The sequence below is a fragment of the Manihot esculenta genome, chromosome 1, assembly GCF_001659605.2.
Source record: "Manihot esculenta cultivar AM560-2 chromosome 1, M.esculenta_v8, whole genome shotgun sequence".
Taxonomy (NCBI): Eukaryota; Viridiplantae; Streptophyta; class Magnoliopsida; order Malpighiales; family Euphorbiaceae; genus Manihot; species Manihot esculenta.
Window position 1 is genome coordinate 29,832,561 of NC_035161.2, and position 19,886 is coordinate 29,852,446.

General features: G+C 35.3%; 3 protein-coding genes and 1 pseudogene across 4 annotated transcripts in view; all 4 read right to left on the bottom strand.

The window, feature by feature from the left end:
* Positions 1-6,491, bottom strand: part of LOC110619683 (UDP-glycosyltransferase 83A1) — a 28,055-nt gene extending 21,564 nt beyond the window's left edge. The window contains exon 1 of the mRNA XM_043956870.1: positions 5,934-6,491. Coding sequence (XP_043812805.1) covers positions 5,934-6,411 — 478 coding nt within the window. The 5' untranslated portion in view covers positions 6,412-6,491. The remainder of the gene's footprint in view (positions 1-5,933) is intronic.
* On the bottom strand, positions 599-2,292 carry LOC110619692 (annotated as a pseudogene).
* LOC110623332 (UDP-glycosyltransferase 83A1) lies at positions 599-18,197 on the bottom strand. Of its 2 annotated transcripts, XM_043956881.1 has the most exons (3): positions 17,601-18,197; positions 16,590-17,472; positions 599-739 (listed from the first exon to the last, which is right to left on the bottom strand). In XM_043956881.1, exons 1-2 carry the CDS (start codon positions 18,076-18,078, stop codon positions 16,607-16,609), a joined length of 1,344 nt encoding a protein of 447 aa, XP_043812816.1. In that variant the 5' UTR covers positions 18,079-18,197; the 3' UTR covers positions 599-739; positions 16,590-16,606. The 2 variants fall into 2 exon arrangements, with proteins under 2 accessions (XP_043812816.1, XP_021623941.1); XM_021768249.2 differs by lacking the exon at positions 599-739 and having other exon boundaries at positions 16,424-17,472.
* On the bottom strand, positions 7,432-9,116 carry LOC110621332 (UDP-glycosyltransferase 83A1). Its single transcript, XM_021765583.2, has 2 exons — positions 8,587-9,116; positions 7,432-8,458 (listed from the first exon to the last, which is right to left on the bottom strand). Exons 1-2 carry the CDS (start codon positions 9,062-9,064, stop codon positions 7,593-7,595), a joined length of 1,344 nt encoding a protein of 447 aa, XP_021621275.1. The 5' UTR covers positions 9,065-9,116; the 3' UTR covers positions 7,432-7,592.
* Positions 18,198-19,886: the final 1,689 nt, after the last annotated feature.

A 19,886-nucleotide genomic window follows, 5' to 3' on the forward strand; every position in this document is an offset into this window, starting at 1 on the left:
TACTTAATTAATTTTTTAATTTTCTTAATAAATAATTATTTGATTTTTTTTTTTCAAATGAGACGCAAAATGACAATGACTAACAAGAAAAAGAAAGAAAACAAATAAAGCCGAAGACACAAATAACTCCTGAAAGTTGCAGATGCCAAACCCACATCAGAGGCAAATCCCCCATTTTTATATTTTATTTATAAACTAATAAATTGAAAAAAAATAAACTAATAAATTTTGTACATAACATGAATATTAATATTAGTATGAATTTAATGTATTTTTTTTTATTTAGATGGTTTTAGATTTTGGAGCTTTTACTATGAATTTCAAGCTCTTGTATACTTAAGACTTGTATTTGTAGGTCATGTATTAATTTTTCCTTATCAATGTAAACATTTAGTTTATTTTTAATTTAATAAGTATTAGTAAAATTAATAAATTTGTACAGAAAATACCGACTTACTATTATATTATTTAAAATAATTCCTTATAATTATGGATTTAACATATCAAATATAAAGTTATTTTCATTATAATTTTTAGGAAACATATACAAATATGATTATAAGAATTCTTATATTTACGTAAATTATTTATTTAATAGATAAAAACATCACTTAATGTTTATTAATATTGAAAGTAAAATTAAAATAAGATTCACTCAAACATAGCATAGCAACAAATACTACATAATTCAAATGCCAGTTCAATAGTCATAGTCCTTCCACAGAGACTCCTTGAAAAGATGACATCTCCCCCAACCTAGGCATCCACCCACTTGATGAAGTTGCTAAAATTTGTGGAGGACTGACCACCTTCTCCGATATTATTTTCAGCAATTTGCTTCAGCTCCAAGGCCTTTTTTCTTATAATTTTATCCCCAAGCAATAGCTCCACCTTTTGTTTAAATTCCTCCTTTGTTATGATTCCTTTTTCATCCTTCTCTAACCCCAAACCAATCTTCCATACATCACAAATGTAGCTCTTGTTAGCAAACTGGTCAGCAAAGTAAGGCCAACACAAGAAAGGGATTCCATTGCTCACGCCTTCTATGGTAGAGTTCCAGCCACAATGGCTCACAAAACAAGCAATAGCAGGATGGCTTAGTACCTTCCTCTGAGGAGCCCAACTGATAATTTTTCCATGTCTCCCTTCAAATTCATTTAGGTTCAATTCTTGGGTACTGGTTCCTGGACGAACCACCCAAAGGAAAGGCTTGCTTGTCAGTTTAAGTCCAAGTGCCAATTCTTGAAGTTGAGATTGGTCAAAAATGGTCAAACTGCCAAATGCTACATATATCACTGACTGGGAAGGCTTTTGATCAAGCCATTTTAGGCACGAGGAGTCCTCCGGCCAGAACTGTGCTCCTGAATTCCCTGTATCGTAGCCTGCTAAAGATGGGCCAATTGGGAGGAGCTTTGGAACCGAAGAAAATACTTCAGCCTCAAGTTCATGAAATGAGTTGCATAGCTGCCATTCTATCAATTGTTAATCTTCCATTGCTCCTTCAATATATTTGAAAAGGGCCCTTTGTCTGTACGAGTTGCCAATTTTCCATGTCAAGTTATCAGTGTAAAAAATAGGGCCGCTTGGGGACATTTGAATCATTTGATTCTTGATTGAATATCCTGTAAATGAATCAAAAGGAAAATGCATGCAGAGTATTAGTAGTGAATTTATGTGGAATATCAACAACGCCAAGACTTTCTTGTGATTAAGGAATAATAATAACAATAAAAGCAAGGGAAGAACTTACCGTCACTGTCGATATATCCATCTCGAATAAGATTAGGAATGCTGACTAATTGGCGAAAAATGGCAGCTGATGCAGGCCAGAACATTGCAACTCGGATCCCCAATTTGTCAGCAACTTCTCTTGCCCACCCCATACATCCATCAACTACAATACAAGTGATAGGATGATTCTTGTTGATGTCTTCTATGAGATCCTGAAGCTTTTTGGGCATGGTGATCAACATGGCCTCGCATAACTTGCCAATGTCAGTTCTGTCATCCTCAGGATCCATCCCATCTGGGATTGAGACCAAATTAACACATGAGCCTGTAGGATCGCTTCTGCCACCCATTGCACTAAGCACTCTCCTGAGGTTAAAGTCTGTATTGACAAAAGTGACTTTGGATCCAAGGTTGGCTATTCTCCGAGCAAAGTGCATTAAGGGGTTAACATGTCCTTGGGCTGGAAATGGTAGCAGTAGAACATGTGAATTTCGCATTTTCCTTTTTGCGGTTTGAGAAACAGAGCAGAGAAAATGCGGAATCTTATCTTCCTCCGTTGGCAACGAGCAAAGGAGTGGCTAATAATTTATTGGCTGCAAGGGCAAAGGATTAAACAGAAATTGTAGAATATAACGGTAATACCGACCTGGATTTCCTGGTTGGTCTATTAATAAATTATTTGTATTTTGACACGTATATTAAAAAAATAAAAAAATATATTAATTTTTATTATATTTTATTTTTCTCTTTCTTATTAATAAATCACTACTATATTAGAAATCTAAAGGGCCACTGTTATTTATAACTTAAAATAAGTAATAGTAATTAAATTGTTTTGTTTTTAAAAACATTGGGATTGGGATTGGGATTCAGATTGATTTATATGTACTTACCACCGAATTAAATCTGTGAGTTATATAACCAATAATTTTATTATAATCATTAATTATAATGAATTATAAATACTATAATTAATATCTAACTATATGTTTTATGTTTTACATATAATATAATAATTTTTCATAATTCAATTAATGGGAAGAGGAGAAGAAACCTCCCATTAAAACCGAAACACACCTATTAAAAATCTAATAAAATAAAATAAGAATTAGGTTTCTTAAAACAGAACATACACCAATTAAAAATCTAACAAAATAAAATAAGAATCAGATCTTTTAAAACAGAACACACCGATCAAAAATCTAATAAAATAAAATAAGAATCAGATCTGTTGATAAGTATTTTCACAAGCACATGAAATCGTTTAAATAATAAAGTGATGAGTAGAGTTGTCAAATAATTGATTTTTAAATATAAAAAATATATGTAATTCTAATGTTATTTAAGTTATCAAATTAAATTTTGAATTAAGGAGAGAACTCTAATCTAATTCTTGAAAATGGCACAATTTAATGATAAAGATGGATACAGGCTTTTTCTTCAACAAGGGAAATAAAGCAGATAAATATATTATAATTAATATTTATTATTTATAGTTATTTCCCACGAGTTTTCATATTTTAATAAAATCAAATAATTTTTTTAAATTTCCATACTATTAAATCTATCTTTCTCAACATAGATAACTAATAATCATTCATTAAAATGGCTACTATATTATAGGAGAGCTAATAAAATATAAATATAAAATACAAATAAGAGCTAAATTTACATAATTAGAGAGCTAAATAAAATTAAAATAAGAATAAATTTGAGAGAATAAAAAAATTAAAAGGAAAAATGTATATAAAAAATGAAAAATGCCCTTTGAGACATCATGCTGTAAAGGTGAGCGGTGGGTAAATTTTCCATTGAGGTATGAGTTTGTTGCTTCAATAACATCAGTTTATTTGAGGGATATAGAGATGAAAAACAAAAAGAACAAGAGAAAACTTGAAATGAACACCAAAGGAAATGAGAAGTTAAATGTGTTGGAAGGTTTTTTTTTCCTTTTTTTTCTATATTATATCAATCTCATTTACAAAATTGAATATAAATATACAGAGTATATGAGAGACATTAAAAAAACTATTTTAGCTATAAACAAAATCTAAGGCTAAGAATGTGTTGTGTTCTATGAAAAAAAGGATTTTAATCTGCTCTTATAATTTCTCCACTAAAAACTGATTTGACAGCTTATACCAACACTCTTCCTCAAGTTGATACATAATGTTTTGGATGTCCAACTTGTCAAGTAAGTTGTAAAAAGTTTTACTCAGATACAGTTTTTGTGATGATATCTGCTAGTTGGTCTTCAGATTTAATAAAAGAGAAACAAATTATTTTTTTCTTCAAGATTCTTCTTGATGAAGTGTCAACCCCCTCTACATATTTGGTATGATCATGTTAAACAGGATTCGACCCACCTCTATATGTTTGGTGTGATCATGTTGAACAGGATTGTAAGAGATATCAATTGTTGTCTTGTTGTCACAAAAGAAATTTATCTCAGAGTCAGTAGCAAAACCAATCTCAGTCAATAATCTTTTTAGCCATAGAAGTTCACAAAGGCCTTTTGCCATTTCTTGAAACTCAGCTTCAGCACTAGATAATGCTACTATCTTCTATTTCTTACTTCTTCAAGTAACCAGATTGCTTTCTACAAAATTAAAATAGGTTGAATGGACTTTCTATTAGAAGTATTCCTGTCCAATCTGCATCCGTATAACCATCAATACTCATATGATTATTCTTTGCGAACATAATTCCTTTTCTGAGAGAGACTTTAGATAGGAAAGAATTTGAATCACTGCATCCATATGACTTTTACTTGGGTAATGCATTAATTGGCTTACTACGCTCACAAAGAACATTTCTTTCGTATATTGATTTTTCTAAAAAAATAAAATAAAAAATTCTTGGATTCTCATAATTCTGTGGCGGTAAACATTTTTGGTAAGTGGTCCTTTGATTTGTTTACTCCAAAAGATATAGCTAAAAAATGTAGGATGCGGTCGCTGATGAACCCTGATAAGGCTCTCACCGAAGGCTTTGAAGCTATAGCTTCAATAGCAGATGGTCTAAGCATCACTCTGGTTGAACGAAAATCTCTGAGAGGCAGGAGCCTAAACGTTGTATTGGCTGCTTGCTTGTTCATTGCCTGCAGAGAGTAAATCTCCGAGGACGTTAAGGGAGATAAGTAGGGCCACAGCTGGGGTTTCAGGGAAGGAAAATAAAATAGAAGAACAGGGGCTATAAAGAAGCATGTGGAGATTGATACTGGGACTTTGCATGCTAGTGAACTTGTTAGACGGTTCTGTTCTAATCATGGCATGAAAAATCAAGCAATGAAGTCTGTTAAGAAGCTCTTGAAAACTCCAAAGATATTGATGAGGAACCAAAATCCACCTTGGTCTTGGCAGCCATTATTCATATAATCGCTCAGCTTTCAACCACTTGCATTGCATATCACTGATTTTAGAAAAGGACACAGAAAATTGACCAATCATAATCTTTCTTCAATCATTACAAATGGAACTTCCCTTGAATTGGGATTTCTTTTGTGTTCTTTATGGATTTAACTTAAGGTAGTAAGGATTTGCAGACATTGCAATGGTTGTTGAACTTGAAGTTGCAGAAGAAACAATCAAGAAGGCATATAAAGATATGAATGCTTCAAAGCTCATAGACAGTTGGTACCCTAAGGAGGTGAACATCCAAAGAAAAGGCTTGCTTGTCAGTTTAAGTCCAAGTGCCAATTCTTGAAGTTGAGATTGGTCAAAAATGGTGAAACTGCCAAATGCTACATATATCGCTGACCGGGAAGGCTTTTGATCACGCCATTTTAGGCACGAGGAGTCCTCCGGCCAGAACTGTGCTCCTGAATTCCCTGTATCGTAGTAATAATGGGCCAATTGGGAGGAGCTTTGGAACCGAAGAAAATACTTCAGCCTCAAGTTCATGAAATGAGTTGCATAGCTGCCATTCTATCAATTGTGAATCTTCCATTGCTCCTTCAACATATTTGAAAAGGCCCTTTGTGTGTACGAGTTGCCAACTTTCCATGTCAAGTTATCAGTGTAAAAAATAGGGCCGCTGGGGACATTTGAATCATTTGATTCTTGATTGAATATCCTGTAAATGAATCAAAAGGAAAATGCATGCAGAGTACGAGTAGTAACTTTACGTGGAATATCAACAACATCAAGACTTTCTTGTGATTAAAGAATAATAATAACAATAAAAGCAAGGGAAGAACTTACCGTCACTGTCGATATATCCATCTCGAATAAGATTAGGAATGCTGGCTAATTGGCGAAAAGTGGCAGCTGATGCAGGCCAGAACATTGCAACTCGGATCCCCAATTTGTCAGCAACTTCTCTTGCCCACCCCATACATCCATCAACTACAATACAAGTGATGGGATGATTCTTGTTGATGTCTTCTATGAGATCCTGAATCTTTTTGGGCATGGTGATCACCATGGCCTCGCATAACTTACCCAAGTCAGTTCTATCATCCTCAGGATCCATCCCATCTGGGATTGAGACCAAATTAACACATGAGCCTGTAGGATCGCTTCTGCCAGCCATTGCACTAAGCACTCTCCTGAGGTTAAAGTCTGTATTGACAAAAGTGACTTTGGATCCAAGGTTGGCTATTCTCCGAGCAAAGTGCATGAAGGGGTTAACATGTCCTTGGGCTGGAAATGTTAGCACTAGAACATGTGAATTTCGCATTTTCCTTTTTGCGATTTGAGAAACAGAACAGAGAAAATGCGGAATCTTATCTTCCTCCGTTGGCAAAGAGGCAAAGGAGTGGTTAACAATTTATTGGCTCAGAGAGCCCATCCTCATTTTTGTAAGTTGCTTATAACTAATGAACATATAATGCAGCCTAAAGTTATAAATTGGCCTCTCAAATCATAAATCTTATCTTCTTTTAATCACAAAAATAAACCTTTCTGGTATAAAATTTCTGTTGATTTTTTCATTCAAAAGGAAAATTAGAAAAGTAAAGTGTTTTTATTAGTAAACAGAATCGGAAATTTAAATTTTCATTCATTAGGCAAAATTAAATCCCATCTGGGATTGACACCAAATTAACACATGAGCCAGCAAGATCGTTTTTGCCACGCATTGCACTAAGCACTCTCTTGTGGTTTAAGTCTGTATTAACAAACGTGACTCGGGATCCCAGGCTGGCTATTCTTTGAGCAAAGTGCATTAAGGGTTAACATGGCCTTGGACGGGAAATGGAAGCATTAGAACATGTGATCTTCTTTCTTTTTTTTTTTTTTTTTTGCGATTTAAAAGAGAGAAGATTATGAATTTTATCTTGCTCTTTTTACTGCAAGGCAAAGGAATAGATAATTTATTAGATATTAGAGCAAAAGACAAAAGATGCAACTATGTGGTATGTCTACCATCAGTGCTGTTCGGTGCACAAATTCAATACACTGAAAAACAGAAAAGAGAAGGATTGAAAAAAAAAAAAAGTGGACAATTGAATTATTGAATGTATGGGTTCCACTCATTCCAATGCAAATCAATCATTTCAGTGCAAATCAATCATTTGTGTACAATAGCATTATTCATTACTCTATTAATTACTTAAATTATTACAAAATATTTTTTTAATTAAATTACTTGTGGATTTAACATATCTATGATAAAGTTGTTTTTCATTACAATTTTTAGAAAACACATATAGAGATTATTCAATGAGATTAATTTTAAAGCCCTTATATTTATCCGATAGATAAAAAATATCGGTTAATTATTTATTAGTACTGAAAGTAAAATCAAAATAAAATTCACTCAAACATAGCATAGCAACAAATATTACATAATTCAAATGCCAATTCAATAGTCTACGAGAACTAAACCAATAATCCCTGAAAGGTGGCATCTTCCCCAACCTATGCCTCCACCCACTTAATGAAGTTGCTAAAATTTGTCGAGGACTGACCACCTTCTCTAATATTATCTTCAGCAAATTGCTTCAGCTCCAAGGCCTTTTTTATTGTAATTTTATCCCCAAGCAACAGCTCCACCTTTTGTTTAAATTCCTCCTTTGTTATGATTCCCTTTTCGTCCTTGTCTAACCCCAAACCAATCTTCCATACATCACAAATGTAGCTTTTGTTAACAAACTGGTCGGTGAAGTAAGGCCAACACAAGAAAGGTACTCCATTGCTCACGCCTTCTATGGCAGAGTTCCAACCACAATGGCTCACAAAACAAGCAATAGCAGGATGGCTTAGTACCTTCTGCTGAGGAGCCCAACTGATAATTTTTCCATGGCTGTCTTCAAATTCATTTGGGTTCGATTCTTGGGTACTGTTTCCTGGACGAACCACCCAAAGGAAAGGTTTGTTTGTCAGTTTAAGTCCAAGTGCCAATTCTTGAAGTTGAGATTGGTCAAAAATGGTCAAACTGCCAAATGCTACATATATCACTGACTGGGAAGGCTGCCGATCAAGCCATTTTAGGCACGAGGAGTCCTCCGGCCAGAACTGTGCTCCTGAATTCCCTGTATCGTAGCCTGCTAATAATGGGCCAATTGGGAGGAGCTTTGGAACCAAAGAAAATACCTCAGCCTCAAGTTCATGAATTGAGTTGCATAGCTGCCATTCAATCAATTGTGAATCTTCCATTACTCTTTCAATATATTTGAAAAAAGCCTTTTGTGAGTAGGCGTTGCCAACTTTCCATGCCAAGTTATCAGAGTCAAAAATAGGGCCGCTTGGGGATATTTGAATCTTGTGTTTCTTGATTGCAAATCCTGTAAATGAATCAAAAGGAAAATGCATGCAGAGTATTAGTAGTGAATTTACGTGGAATATCAACAACGCCAAGAATTTCTTGAGATTAAAGAATAATAATAACAATAAAATCAAGGGAAGCACTTACCATCACTGTCGATATATCCATCTCGATTAAGATTAGAAATGTTGGCTAACTGGCAAAAAATGGCAGCTGATGCAGGCCAGAACATTGCAACTCGGATCCCCAATTTGTCAGCAACTTCTCTTGCCCACCCCATAGTTCCATCAACTATAATACAAGTGAAGGGATGATTCTTGTTGATGTCTTCTATGAGATCCTGAAACTTTTTGCGCATGGTGATCAACATGGCCTCGCATAACTTACCAATGTCAGTTCTATCATCCTCAGGATCCATCCCATCTGGGATTGATACCAAATTAACATCTGAACCTGTAGGTTCGTTTCTGCCAGCCATTGCACTAAGCACTCTCTTGTGGTTAAAGTCTGTATTGACAAAAGTGACTTTGGATCCAAGGTTGGCTATTCTCCAAGCAAAGTGCATTAAGGGGTTAACATGTCCTTGGGCTGGAAATGGTAGCACTAGAACATGTGAATTTTCCATTTTCCTTTTGCGATTTGAGAAACAGAACAGAGAAAATGCGATCTTATCTTCCTCTGTTGGCTACGAGGCAAAGGAGTGGCTAATAATTTATTGGCTGCAAGGGCAAAGGATTAAACAGAAATTATAGAATATAGCAGTAATACCGACTAGAATTTCCTGGTGGGTATATTAATAAATTATTTGTATTTTGACAGGTATATTAAAAAAATAAAAAAGTATATTAATTTTTATTCTACTATATTAGAAGTCTAGATGGCCCACTGTTATTTATAACTTAAAATAAGTAATGGTAAATAAATAGTTATACAACCAATAATTTTATCACAATCATTAATTATGATAGATTATAAATATTAATGATTAATGATTAATAATATCAAATAATTTTTTTAATTTCCAAACTATTAAATCTATTTTTCTCAACATAGATAACTAATAATCATTCATTAAAATGGCTACTATATTATAGGAGAGCTAATAAAATATAAATATAAAATATAAATAAAAGCTAAATTTACATAATTAGAGTGCTAAATAAAATTAAAATAAGAATAAATATGAGAGAATAAGAAAATTAAAAGGAAAAATGAATATGAAAAATGAAAAATGCCCTTTGAGAGATCATTTTGTAAAGGTGAGTGGTTGGTAAAATTTCCATTGAGGTATGAGTTTGTTGCTTCAATAATATCAGTTTATTTGAGAGGTATAGAGATGAAAAATAAAAAGAACAAGAGAAAACTTGAAATGAACACCAAAGGAAATGAGAAGTTAAAAGTGTTGGGTTTTTTTTTTCTTTTTTTTTATATTATATCAATCTCATTTACAAAACTGAGTATAAATATATAGAGTACATGAGACACGTTAGAAAAACTATTTTAGCTATAAACAAGATCTAAGGCTAAGAATGTGTTGTATCCTATGATAAAAAAAAAAAAAGGGATTCTAATATGCTCTTATAATTTCTCTATTAAAAATTGATTTGACGGCTCATACCAACACTCCCCTCAAGTTAATGCATATATGTTTTGGATGCCCAACTTGTCAAGTGAGTTGTAAAAGATTTTACTGGACACAGTCTTTGTAGGGATATCTACTAGTTGGTCTTTAGATTTAAGAAAAGAAAAATAAATTATTTTTTTCTTCAAGATTCTTCTTGATGAAGTGTCGACCCACCTCTACATGTTTGGTATGGTCATGTTGGACAAGATTATAAGAGATATCAATTGTTGCTTTGTTGTCATAAAAGAGATTCATCTCAGAGTTAGGAGCAAAACAATCTCAGTCAATAATCTTTTTAGCTATAGAAGTTCACAAAGGCCTTTTGTCATTTCTCGGAACTCAGCTTCAACACTAGATAATGCTACTACCTTCTATTTCTTGCTTCTCCAAGTAACCAGATTGCCTTCTACAAAAGTAAAATAGCCTGAGTGGACTTTCTATCAGAAGTATTCCCTGTCCAATCTGCATATGTGTAACCATCAATACTTATGTGATTATTTTTTGTAAACATAATTCCATGAGAAGACTTTAGATAGCGAAGAATTTGAATCACTACATCCATATGACTTTCACTTGGGCAATACATGAATTGGCTTACTACACTCACAATATAAGCAATATCTAGGCGTGTATGTGATAAGTAAATATATTTTTCAACTTATTGTTGATATCTCTCTCTGATCAGAGTATTCTCCAAGCTTATGATTCTGTATAATTGGAGTATTAGCTGGCTTATAGTCCAACAATCTTGCTTCACACAACAAATCTAGAATGTATTTTCTTTTTGAGAGAAAAATAGCGATCTTGCTACTTCAATCCCCAAAAAATATTTGTAATACCCGGCTAGACTCCGGTATCGGAATTCCTACCGTCTGGTGGAATCTCGGGTGTTCGAAAACCTCTAAAAGGGTAAAACCATGTTTTCATAAAATGTTTTAATGTGTTTTATGTTTTAAGCATGAAAGAAAATGAGTTTTTGCATGAAAACAACCTTGGAGGAAAACTCAGGTTCGGCCGCCGAACCTCAAGTTCGGCCGCCGAACATGCATGCGCTTCGGGAGTGCTTTAGGCCCCCGAAGGCATAAGTGAGGGAAGTCCAGGTTCGGCTGCCGAACCTTATGTTCGGCCGCCGAACATGGCATGCATGCGGAGGCACTTTCGGCTCCCGAACGTGGCCTGGCCAGCCACCTATAAAGGGATCCCTTAGCCGAAATGGGTGAGCTTTTCTCCCCATTTTCGGCCAAGGTGAGCTCTCCGCCATCCCTCGCCGGTTTTGAGTTCCTTCCTTCAAATCTTTCTCGATTTTCATTAGTTTTACTCTTGTTTTGAAGATTTTGAGCTTTTGAGCAAGTTTTGGAGTTTGGAGGTTCAAGGAACTCTCTCTCTCCCATTTTTCAAGCTAGGGTCGTTCTCCTCTCGATCTTCAAGAGGTAATGGTCGATCTTGAGCTTATTGCATGTTTTAAGTAAGTTTTAAGTAGATCTATGGTATAGAATGCATGTTTAGTTTATGGTTGGGTTTATAGGTTTATGTTATGTTTTTGGACAATGTGGATGTTTGATGTGTTGTAGATGGGGTTTAAGATAGTTTGAAACCCTTAGGAACTTGTATGCTTGAGTATGTATGTTGTAGATTAGGAAAAATGCATGTTGGATGGTTTTGGGAGGCAAATGTGCATGAGGAGCTGAAGTTTCTGCCCTTTGGCAGAAACCAGGTTCGGCAGCCGAAGGACTTTCGGCCGCCGAACATGGCTGGGAGGCAAGCCTTTCGGCTGCCGAAGCCTGCCCCCGAAAAGAGACTTTCGTCTCTGGAGGGCACTTTCGGCCGCTGAAGGTGCCGCCAAACCTACCTGAATTTCGGCTCTGGAGGGACTTTCGGCCGCCGAAGGTGCCGCCGAAAGTGCCCTGTGCAGCCCTCCTTTGCATGTTTTTCTATGATGTTTTGAGGTGTTTTAAGGGGGTTTTTGGGGAGTATTTTAGAGTCATGTTCTAGTATATTTGGTCCCTCATTTGAGTCCACCTGTGTGGGTTCGGACCCGAGGAACCGAAGACCCCAGCAGTGAGTTCAGCTGCTTCGGTGTTGTCAAAGTCAGCCAAAGGTGAGTGGAACTAAACTTAATCTTTTAAATTGAGAAATTAAATGTTTATCATGTTTCATGCATCATGAGTATGCAATAGGATGATTGCATTAGATTTCACGAATATGTTGCATTGCATTCTTTATTGTTGATGTGGGTGAATGTTGGATGACCCAATTAGTCCCTGAGGGAAGATTAGGATCCCATTCTACGGCCTGGCACGGATATGGGACTCGAAGACCAGGAGCCCAGAGGAGGCCCTGGGGCAATGGTAAGTAATGTATGATATGACAGGAAGACCAGGACCCCATGCTACGGCCTGGCACAAATGATGCTGGGACTATTTGGTGACAAGTTCACCCAACCCTTATGTGAATTGTCTGTGTTATGATGCATTTCATTGGAGCATGTTTGTTAATATGTTTTTATGGTTCTACTCACTGGGCTTTTAGCTCATCCCTCTCCCTTTAACCCCCAGGCTTGCAGGTACAGGATAGAGCAGGAAGTCGGTTAGAGTAAAGTCATGGTTATGTAATAGCTAGCAGTGGACATGATTAAATTGTAATGTAATGTCTTATACAGTTATGATATGTAATGATGATGTATTGAGGTTTAGAAATTGTGCTTGACCGAGTTTGTATAGTAATCCCTTTTGATACATGATCTATAGAATATTTTATGATGTTTATGTTCAACCAAGCTTAATTCATGTATGGTATGATACCCCATTGGAGCATTTGATGAGGGCTCCAGTGTGTGGTTTATGTTATGTTATGAGTATGCACAGGTTGAGCTTGGTTTATGGAAAGAAAAAGTTTACAGGTTTATGAGTATGTATGATCATGTATGGGATTTGACAGGTTCACAGGTTATATGTCAGGCTTGCTACGGGTCCCGGCGGCCTTAAGCCGATCTGGATCCTAACGCCGGTAGCGGTCCGATTTTCGGGTCGTTACAATATTTGAGCCTTCCAAGATTCCTCATCTCAAATTCGGTTGCCAATTGTCTTTGGAGTTTAAAGATTTCTTCAAAGTCATTTCCTGTAGGGAAAATTACTTCTTAGTCCCTAAGGTTTAACGTAATTAACACTTCTGTCCCTCTATTTTGGCGACCCAACACTTAAGTCCCTCGCTTTCTCTTCCATCCAAATTCGTAGTCCTTCCGTCCATTTAAACCGTTTGGTCAAAGAGTCAAAAGTGAGAGGTGATAATTTTTTTCAAAAATACCCTTCTCTCAATGTGAAATTCCTATTTTTTTTTCTCTTTCATGTTTTCTCCAGTTGAAGAAGAAGAAGAAGAAGAAGAAGAAGAAGAAGAAGAAGAAGAAGAAGAAGAAGTTGCAGAAAGGGTAGGAAGAAGAAGAAGAAAGAAGAAGAAGAAAAAGAAGAAGTTGCAAAAAGGGTAGGAAGAAGAAGAAGAAGAAGAAGAAGAAGAAGAAGAAGAAGAAGAAGAAGTTGCAGAAAGGGTAGGAAGAAGAAGAAGAAGAGGCATTTGAGTTTGGGTTTAGTGAGGGTTAATTTTATCAATTCACGTGTCCCAAACGGCTATTTTAGACGGAAGGACTACGAATTTGGATAGAAAATAAAGTGAGAGACTTAAGTGTTGGGTCGTCAAAATAGAGGGACAGAAGTGTTAATTACGTTAAACCTCAGGGACTAAAAAATAATTTTTCCTTTCCTGTAATAATTATTTTCTATAATAATCATATCATCTACATAGATTATTAAAGCTATAACTTTCTCTAATTGGTATTTTAGGAATAAAGTATGGTTTGAATTGCTCTGTTGGAACCCATACTTCTTTATAGCTAGGCTAAACCGTGCAGATCATGCTCGGGGTGATTGTTTTTAATCCATACAAGGTCTATTGCAACTTACATACTACTTTAGTCTTTGAAGATGAGGCGTACCCAGGTGGAATATCCATGTAAACTTCCTCATCGAGATCCCCATGAAGAGAAGTATTCTTCACATCAAAACTGGTGCAAAGGCCAATCCAAGTTTGTTGCAAGAGATAACAAAACTATAACAGTATTTAGTTTTACTACGGGAGAAAAAGTCTCTTGATGATCTATGCCATATGTCTGTGTGTATTCTTTTGCTACGAGTCTCGCCTTGTATCTATCAGTAGACCCATTGGCCTTGTATTTAATGGAGAAAATTCATTTGCACCCAACTGTCTTCTTTCCCTCTGGAAAAGGTATCAAAGTCCATGTTTTATTCTTCTGCAATGCCTCCATTTCTTCTTTTATAGCATTGGTCCATCTTGGGTCCATTAAGTCTTCTTCTACTCTATATAGAATATGGTATGAGAATAAAGTATACAAAAAACCCTTGAGAGGCTCTGGCAATTTCTAAGTAGACACATAATTGGCAGTTGAGTATCTTTGATTTTTTTTTTCCCTTCAATATCTGGAGAGTATCTATTTGGTGGCTTTCCTCGATTATTCCTGAAGGGTAAGACATAGCCAGCAGAAGCATCTAAGTTAGTAACAAGTGAATGTGTGGTGAGAGAGCTTATCTCAAGACTATTCTCAAGAGAAGGGTCTGTAGTTACTAAAGGGGTGACACAGCTGGATTCAGATGATATAGATTCTATAGATTCCGTTCTTGGAGACATATTGACTTCATTACCATTTGGTTTCTCCCCAACTATTATTTCATTATCAACTTGCTCTGAATTTTCTCCAAACACAAGCCATTCAAAATTTATACAGTTCTGCTCTTCATTTTGCACCTGCCCCTCAAGAGGTGAAGTGGATAATGGTGGTGGAAAGAAAGTGTCTGACTCTAAGAAGGTAGCATCCATAGTAGCATAAGTGCACTTAGTGATGGGATCGTAACAACAATAGCCCTTTTTCTGTAAAGCATACCCAAAAAACTGCAGCGAACATCATAAAGATTTAGGTTACTTTGCTGATTTTTGTGAAGATGGGCAAAGACAACACAACCAAACACCCGGAGAGGAATGAACAATACAATAGGTAAAGAAACATAACTAGAAAGTACATGTAACAGGATCTTGAAATTTACGACTTTCGAAGGCATCCGGTTTAGCAAATGTATTGTTGTGGCAATAGCATCATCCCAGTAGCTACTAGATACATGTGCTCCGATTAATAAAGCATGAGCTATTTCTAGAATATGTTGATTCTTCCGATCAGCAATGCCATTTTGTTTGAGAGCATGAGGTTTCATGTAAAAGACCATGGCTCTTGAAGTAAGTTTGAAAGTGTTGATTAACATATTCACCACCATTATCTGAATTAAGGACTTGAATTTTTATTGAAAATTGATTCTGAATCATTACATGGAAAGTCTGGAACACATTAAATATCTTATTTTTATGTTTCAATAAGTAAAGTCAAGTTATTCGGTTGCAATCATCCACAAAGGTTACAAACCATAAATGCCAGAAGAAGTAGTGATTGGGGAGGATCCCCACACATTTGAATTTTGAATACAGCTTAGAGTTATAAATTGATCTCTCAAAATCATAAATCTTTTATAAATTGACCTCTCAAATCATAAATCTTATCTCCTATGAATCACATTTAATGCAAATTAAAATTTAAGCATATTTATTTTAGTTAAAAATAAGCAAGCATAAATTACAAAAGAATAATGTTGTTTTTTTTTTCCTAAATTGCTATCATTTATAGTCAGTTTTAATTTTTTTACATTTTTATTAATTTTAGTCTTATTTGAAAATTTTATATTTTTTTAATTTGTAATCGAAATTTAAATTGTGAGTTGTTAAGTGACGGGGATACATAACATGAATATTAATATTAGTATGAATTTAATGTAATTTTTTTCTTTCCATAATTTTTTTTATTTAGATGGTTTTAGATTTTGGAGCTTTTACTATGAATTTCAAGCTCTTGTATACTTAACTTTTAATTTAAGACTTGTATTTTTAGCTCATGTATTCATTTTTCCTTATCAATGTAAACATTTACTTTATTTTTAATTTAATAAGTATTAGTAAAATTAATGCACATATTTTTTTAATTTAATTTCAAACCATGTACAAAAATACCAACTTATTATTATATTACTTAAAATAATTTCTTCCAATTATAAATTTTTTTTTTTTTTAAATAGGGGGTTGGGGGAGTCGAACCTTAGACCTTTCAAGACTACAAGATGCACTTTCCACCAGGCTAAACCTTGGAGTGCTTCTAATTATAAATTTAACATATCAAATATAAAGTTATTTTCATTATAATTTTTAAGAAACACATAGAATTATAAGAGTATTTATATTTATGTAAATTGTTGATTCAATAAATAAAAATATCGCTTAATTATTTATTAATATTGAAAGCAAAATTAAAATAAGATTCACTCAAACATAGCATAGCAACAAATACTACATAATTCAAATGCTTGTTCAATAGTCCATGAGAGATAAACCAATAGTCCTTCCACAGAGACTCCTTGAAAAGATGACATCTCCCCCAACCTAGGCATCCACCCACTTGATGAAGTTGCTAAAATTTGTGGAGGACTGACCACCTTCTCCGATATTATTTTCAGCAATTTGCTTCAGCTCCAAGGCCTTTTTTCTTATAATTTTATCCCCAAGCAATAGCTCCACCTTTTGTTTAAATTCCTCCTTTGTTATGATTCCTTTTTCATCCTTCTCTAACCCCAAACCAATCTTCCATACATCACAAATGTAGCTCTTGTTAACAAACTGGTCACCAAAGTAAGGCCAACACAAGAAAGGGATTCCATTGCTCACGCCTTCTATGGTAGAGTTCCAGCCACAATGGCTTACAAAACAAGCAATAGCAGGATGGCTTAGTACCTTCTGCTGAGGAGTCCAACTGATAATTTTTCCATGGCTGTCTTCAAATTCATTTAGGTTCGATTCTTGGGTACTGGTTCCTGGACGAACCACCCAAAGAAAAGGTTTGTTTGTCAGTTTAAGTCCAAGTGTCAATTCTTGAAGTTGAGATTGGTCAAAAATGGTGAAACTGCCAAATGCTACATATATCACTGACTGGGAAGGCTGTTGATCAAGCCATTTTAGGCACGAGGAGTCCTCCGGCCAGAACTGTGCCCCTGAATTCCCTGTATCGTAGCCTGCTAATAATGGGCCAATTGGGAGGAGCTTTGGAACCGAAGAAAATACTTCAGCCTCAAGTTCATGAAATGAGTTGCAAAGCTGCCATTCTATCAATTGTGAATCTTCCATTGCTCCTTCAATATATTTGAAAAGGGCCCTTTGACTGTACGAGTTGCCAATTTTCCATGTCAAGTTATCAGTGTAAAAAATAGGGCCGCTTGGGGATATTTGAATCTTGTGTTTCTTGATTGCAAATCCTGTAAATGAATCAAAAGGAAAATGCATGCAGAGTATTAGTAGTGAATTTATGTGGAATATCAACAACGCCAAGAATTTCTTGAGATTAAAGAATAATAATAACAATAAAATCAAGGGAAGCACTTACCATCGCTGTCGATATATCCATCTCGAATAAGATTAGGAATGTTGGCGAACTGGCAAAAAATGGCAGCTGATGCAGGCCAGAACATTGCAACTCGGATCCCCAATTTGTCAGCAACTTCTCTTGCCCACCCCATAGTTCCATCAACTACAATACAAGTGATGGGATGATTCTTGTTGATGTCTTCTATGAGATCCTGAAGCTTTTTGGGCATGGTGATCAACATGGCCTCGCATAACTTACCCAAGTCAGTTCTATCATTCTCAGGATCCATCCCATCTGGGATTGAGACCAAATTAACACATGAACCTGTAGGTTCGTTTCTGCCAGCCATTGCACTAAGCACTCTATTGTGGTTAAAGTCTGTATTGACAAAAGTGACTTTGGATCCAAGGTTGGCTATTCTCATAGCAAAGTGCATTAAGGGGTTAGCATGGCCTTGGGCTGGAAATGGTAGCACTAGAACATGTGAATTTTGCATTTTCCTTTTTGCGATTTGAGAAACAGAACAGAGAAAATGCGGAATCTTAACTTCCTCTGTTGGCTACGAGGCAAAGGAGCGGCTAATAATTTATTGGCTGCAAGGGCAAAGGATTAAACAGAAATTATAGTATATAACGGTAATACCGACTAGGATTTCCTGGTTGGTATATTAATAAATTATTTGTATTTTGACACGTATACTAAAAAAAATAAAAAAAGTATATTAATTTTTATTATATTTTGTTTTTTTCTTTCTTATTAATTTTTTGTTTATTGAATGTGCTATAATATTGGTAGACTTTAAATAGCGAAGAATTTGAATCAGTGCATTCATATGACTTTCACTTGGGCAATACATGAATTGGCTTACTACACTCATAACATAAGCAATATCTGGCGTGTATGTGATAAGTAAATATGTTTTCTAACTAATTGTTTATATCTCTCCCTGATGAGAGTATTCTCCAAGCTTATGATTCTGCATAATTGGAGTATCAGCCGGCTTGTAGTCTAATAATCTTGCTTCAGACAACAAATTTGGAATGTATTTTCTTCTTGATAGAAAAATTCCTTGTTGTGATCTTACTACTTCAATCCCCAAAAAATACTTGAATCCTTCAAGATTCTTCATCTCAAATTTGGTTGCCAATTGTCTTTGGAGTTCAAAGATTTCTTCAAAGTCATTTCCTGTAATAATCATATCATCTACATAGATTAATAAAACTATAACTTTCCCTGATTGGTATTTTAGGAATAAAGTATGATCTAAATTGCTCTGTTGGAATCCATACTTCTTCGTAGCCAGACTAAACCATACAAATCATGCTCGGGATGATTGTTTTTAATCCATACAAGGCTTGTTACAACTTAAATACTACTTAGTCTTTGAAGATGCAACGTATCCAGGTGGAATATCCATGTAAACTTCCTCTTCGAGAGCCCCATGAAGAGAGGCATTCTTCACATCAAAACTGGTGCAAAGGCGAGTCCAAGTTTGCTGCAAAAGATAACAAAACTCTAACAGCATTTAGTTTTGCTACTGGAGAAAAAATCTCTTGATGATCTATGCTATATGTCTATATGTATTCTTTTGCTACGAGTCTCGCCTTGTATCTGTCAATAGACCCATCAGCCTTGTATTTAATAAAAAAAATCCATTTGCACCCGACTGCCTTCTTTTACTCTGGAAAAGGTACCAAAGTCCATGTTTTATTCTTCTGCAATGCCTCCATTTCTTTTTTTATAGCATTGGCCCATCTTGGGTCCATTAAGGCTTTTTCTACTCCATATGGAATATGGTATGAGAATAAAGTATACACAAAACCCTTGAGAGGCTCTGGCAATTTCTGAGTAGACACATAATTGGCAATTGGGTATCTTGATTTTTTTTTTCCTTCAATATCTGGAGAGTATCTATTTAGTGGCTTTCCTCGATTATTCCTGAAGGGTAAGACAAAGCCAGCAGAAGCATCCAAGTTAGGTATGAGTGAAGGTATGGTGAGCGAGCTTACCTCAGGACTATTCTCAAGAGAAGGGTCTGTAGGTACTAAAGAGGGGACACAGCTGGATTCAGATGACATAGATTTCATAGATTCCACTCTTGGAGACATATTGACTTCATTACCATTTGCTTTCTCTTCAACTATTATTTCATTATCAGCTTGCTTTGAATTTTCTCCAAACACAGGCCATTCAAAATTTATCCAGTTCTGCTCTTCATTTTGCACCTATCTCTCAAGAGGTAAAGTGGATAATGGTGGTGGAAAGAAAGTGTTTGACTCCAAGAAGGTAGCGTTCATAGTAACA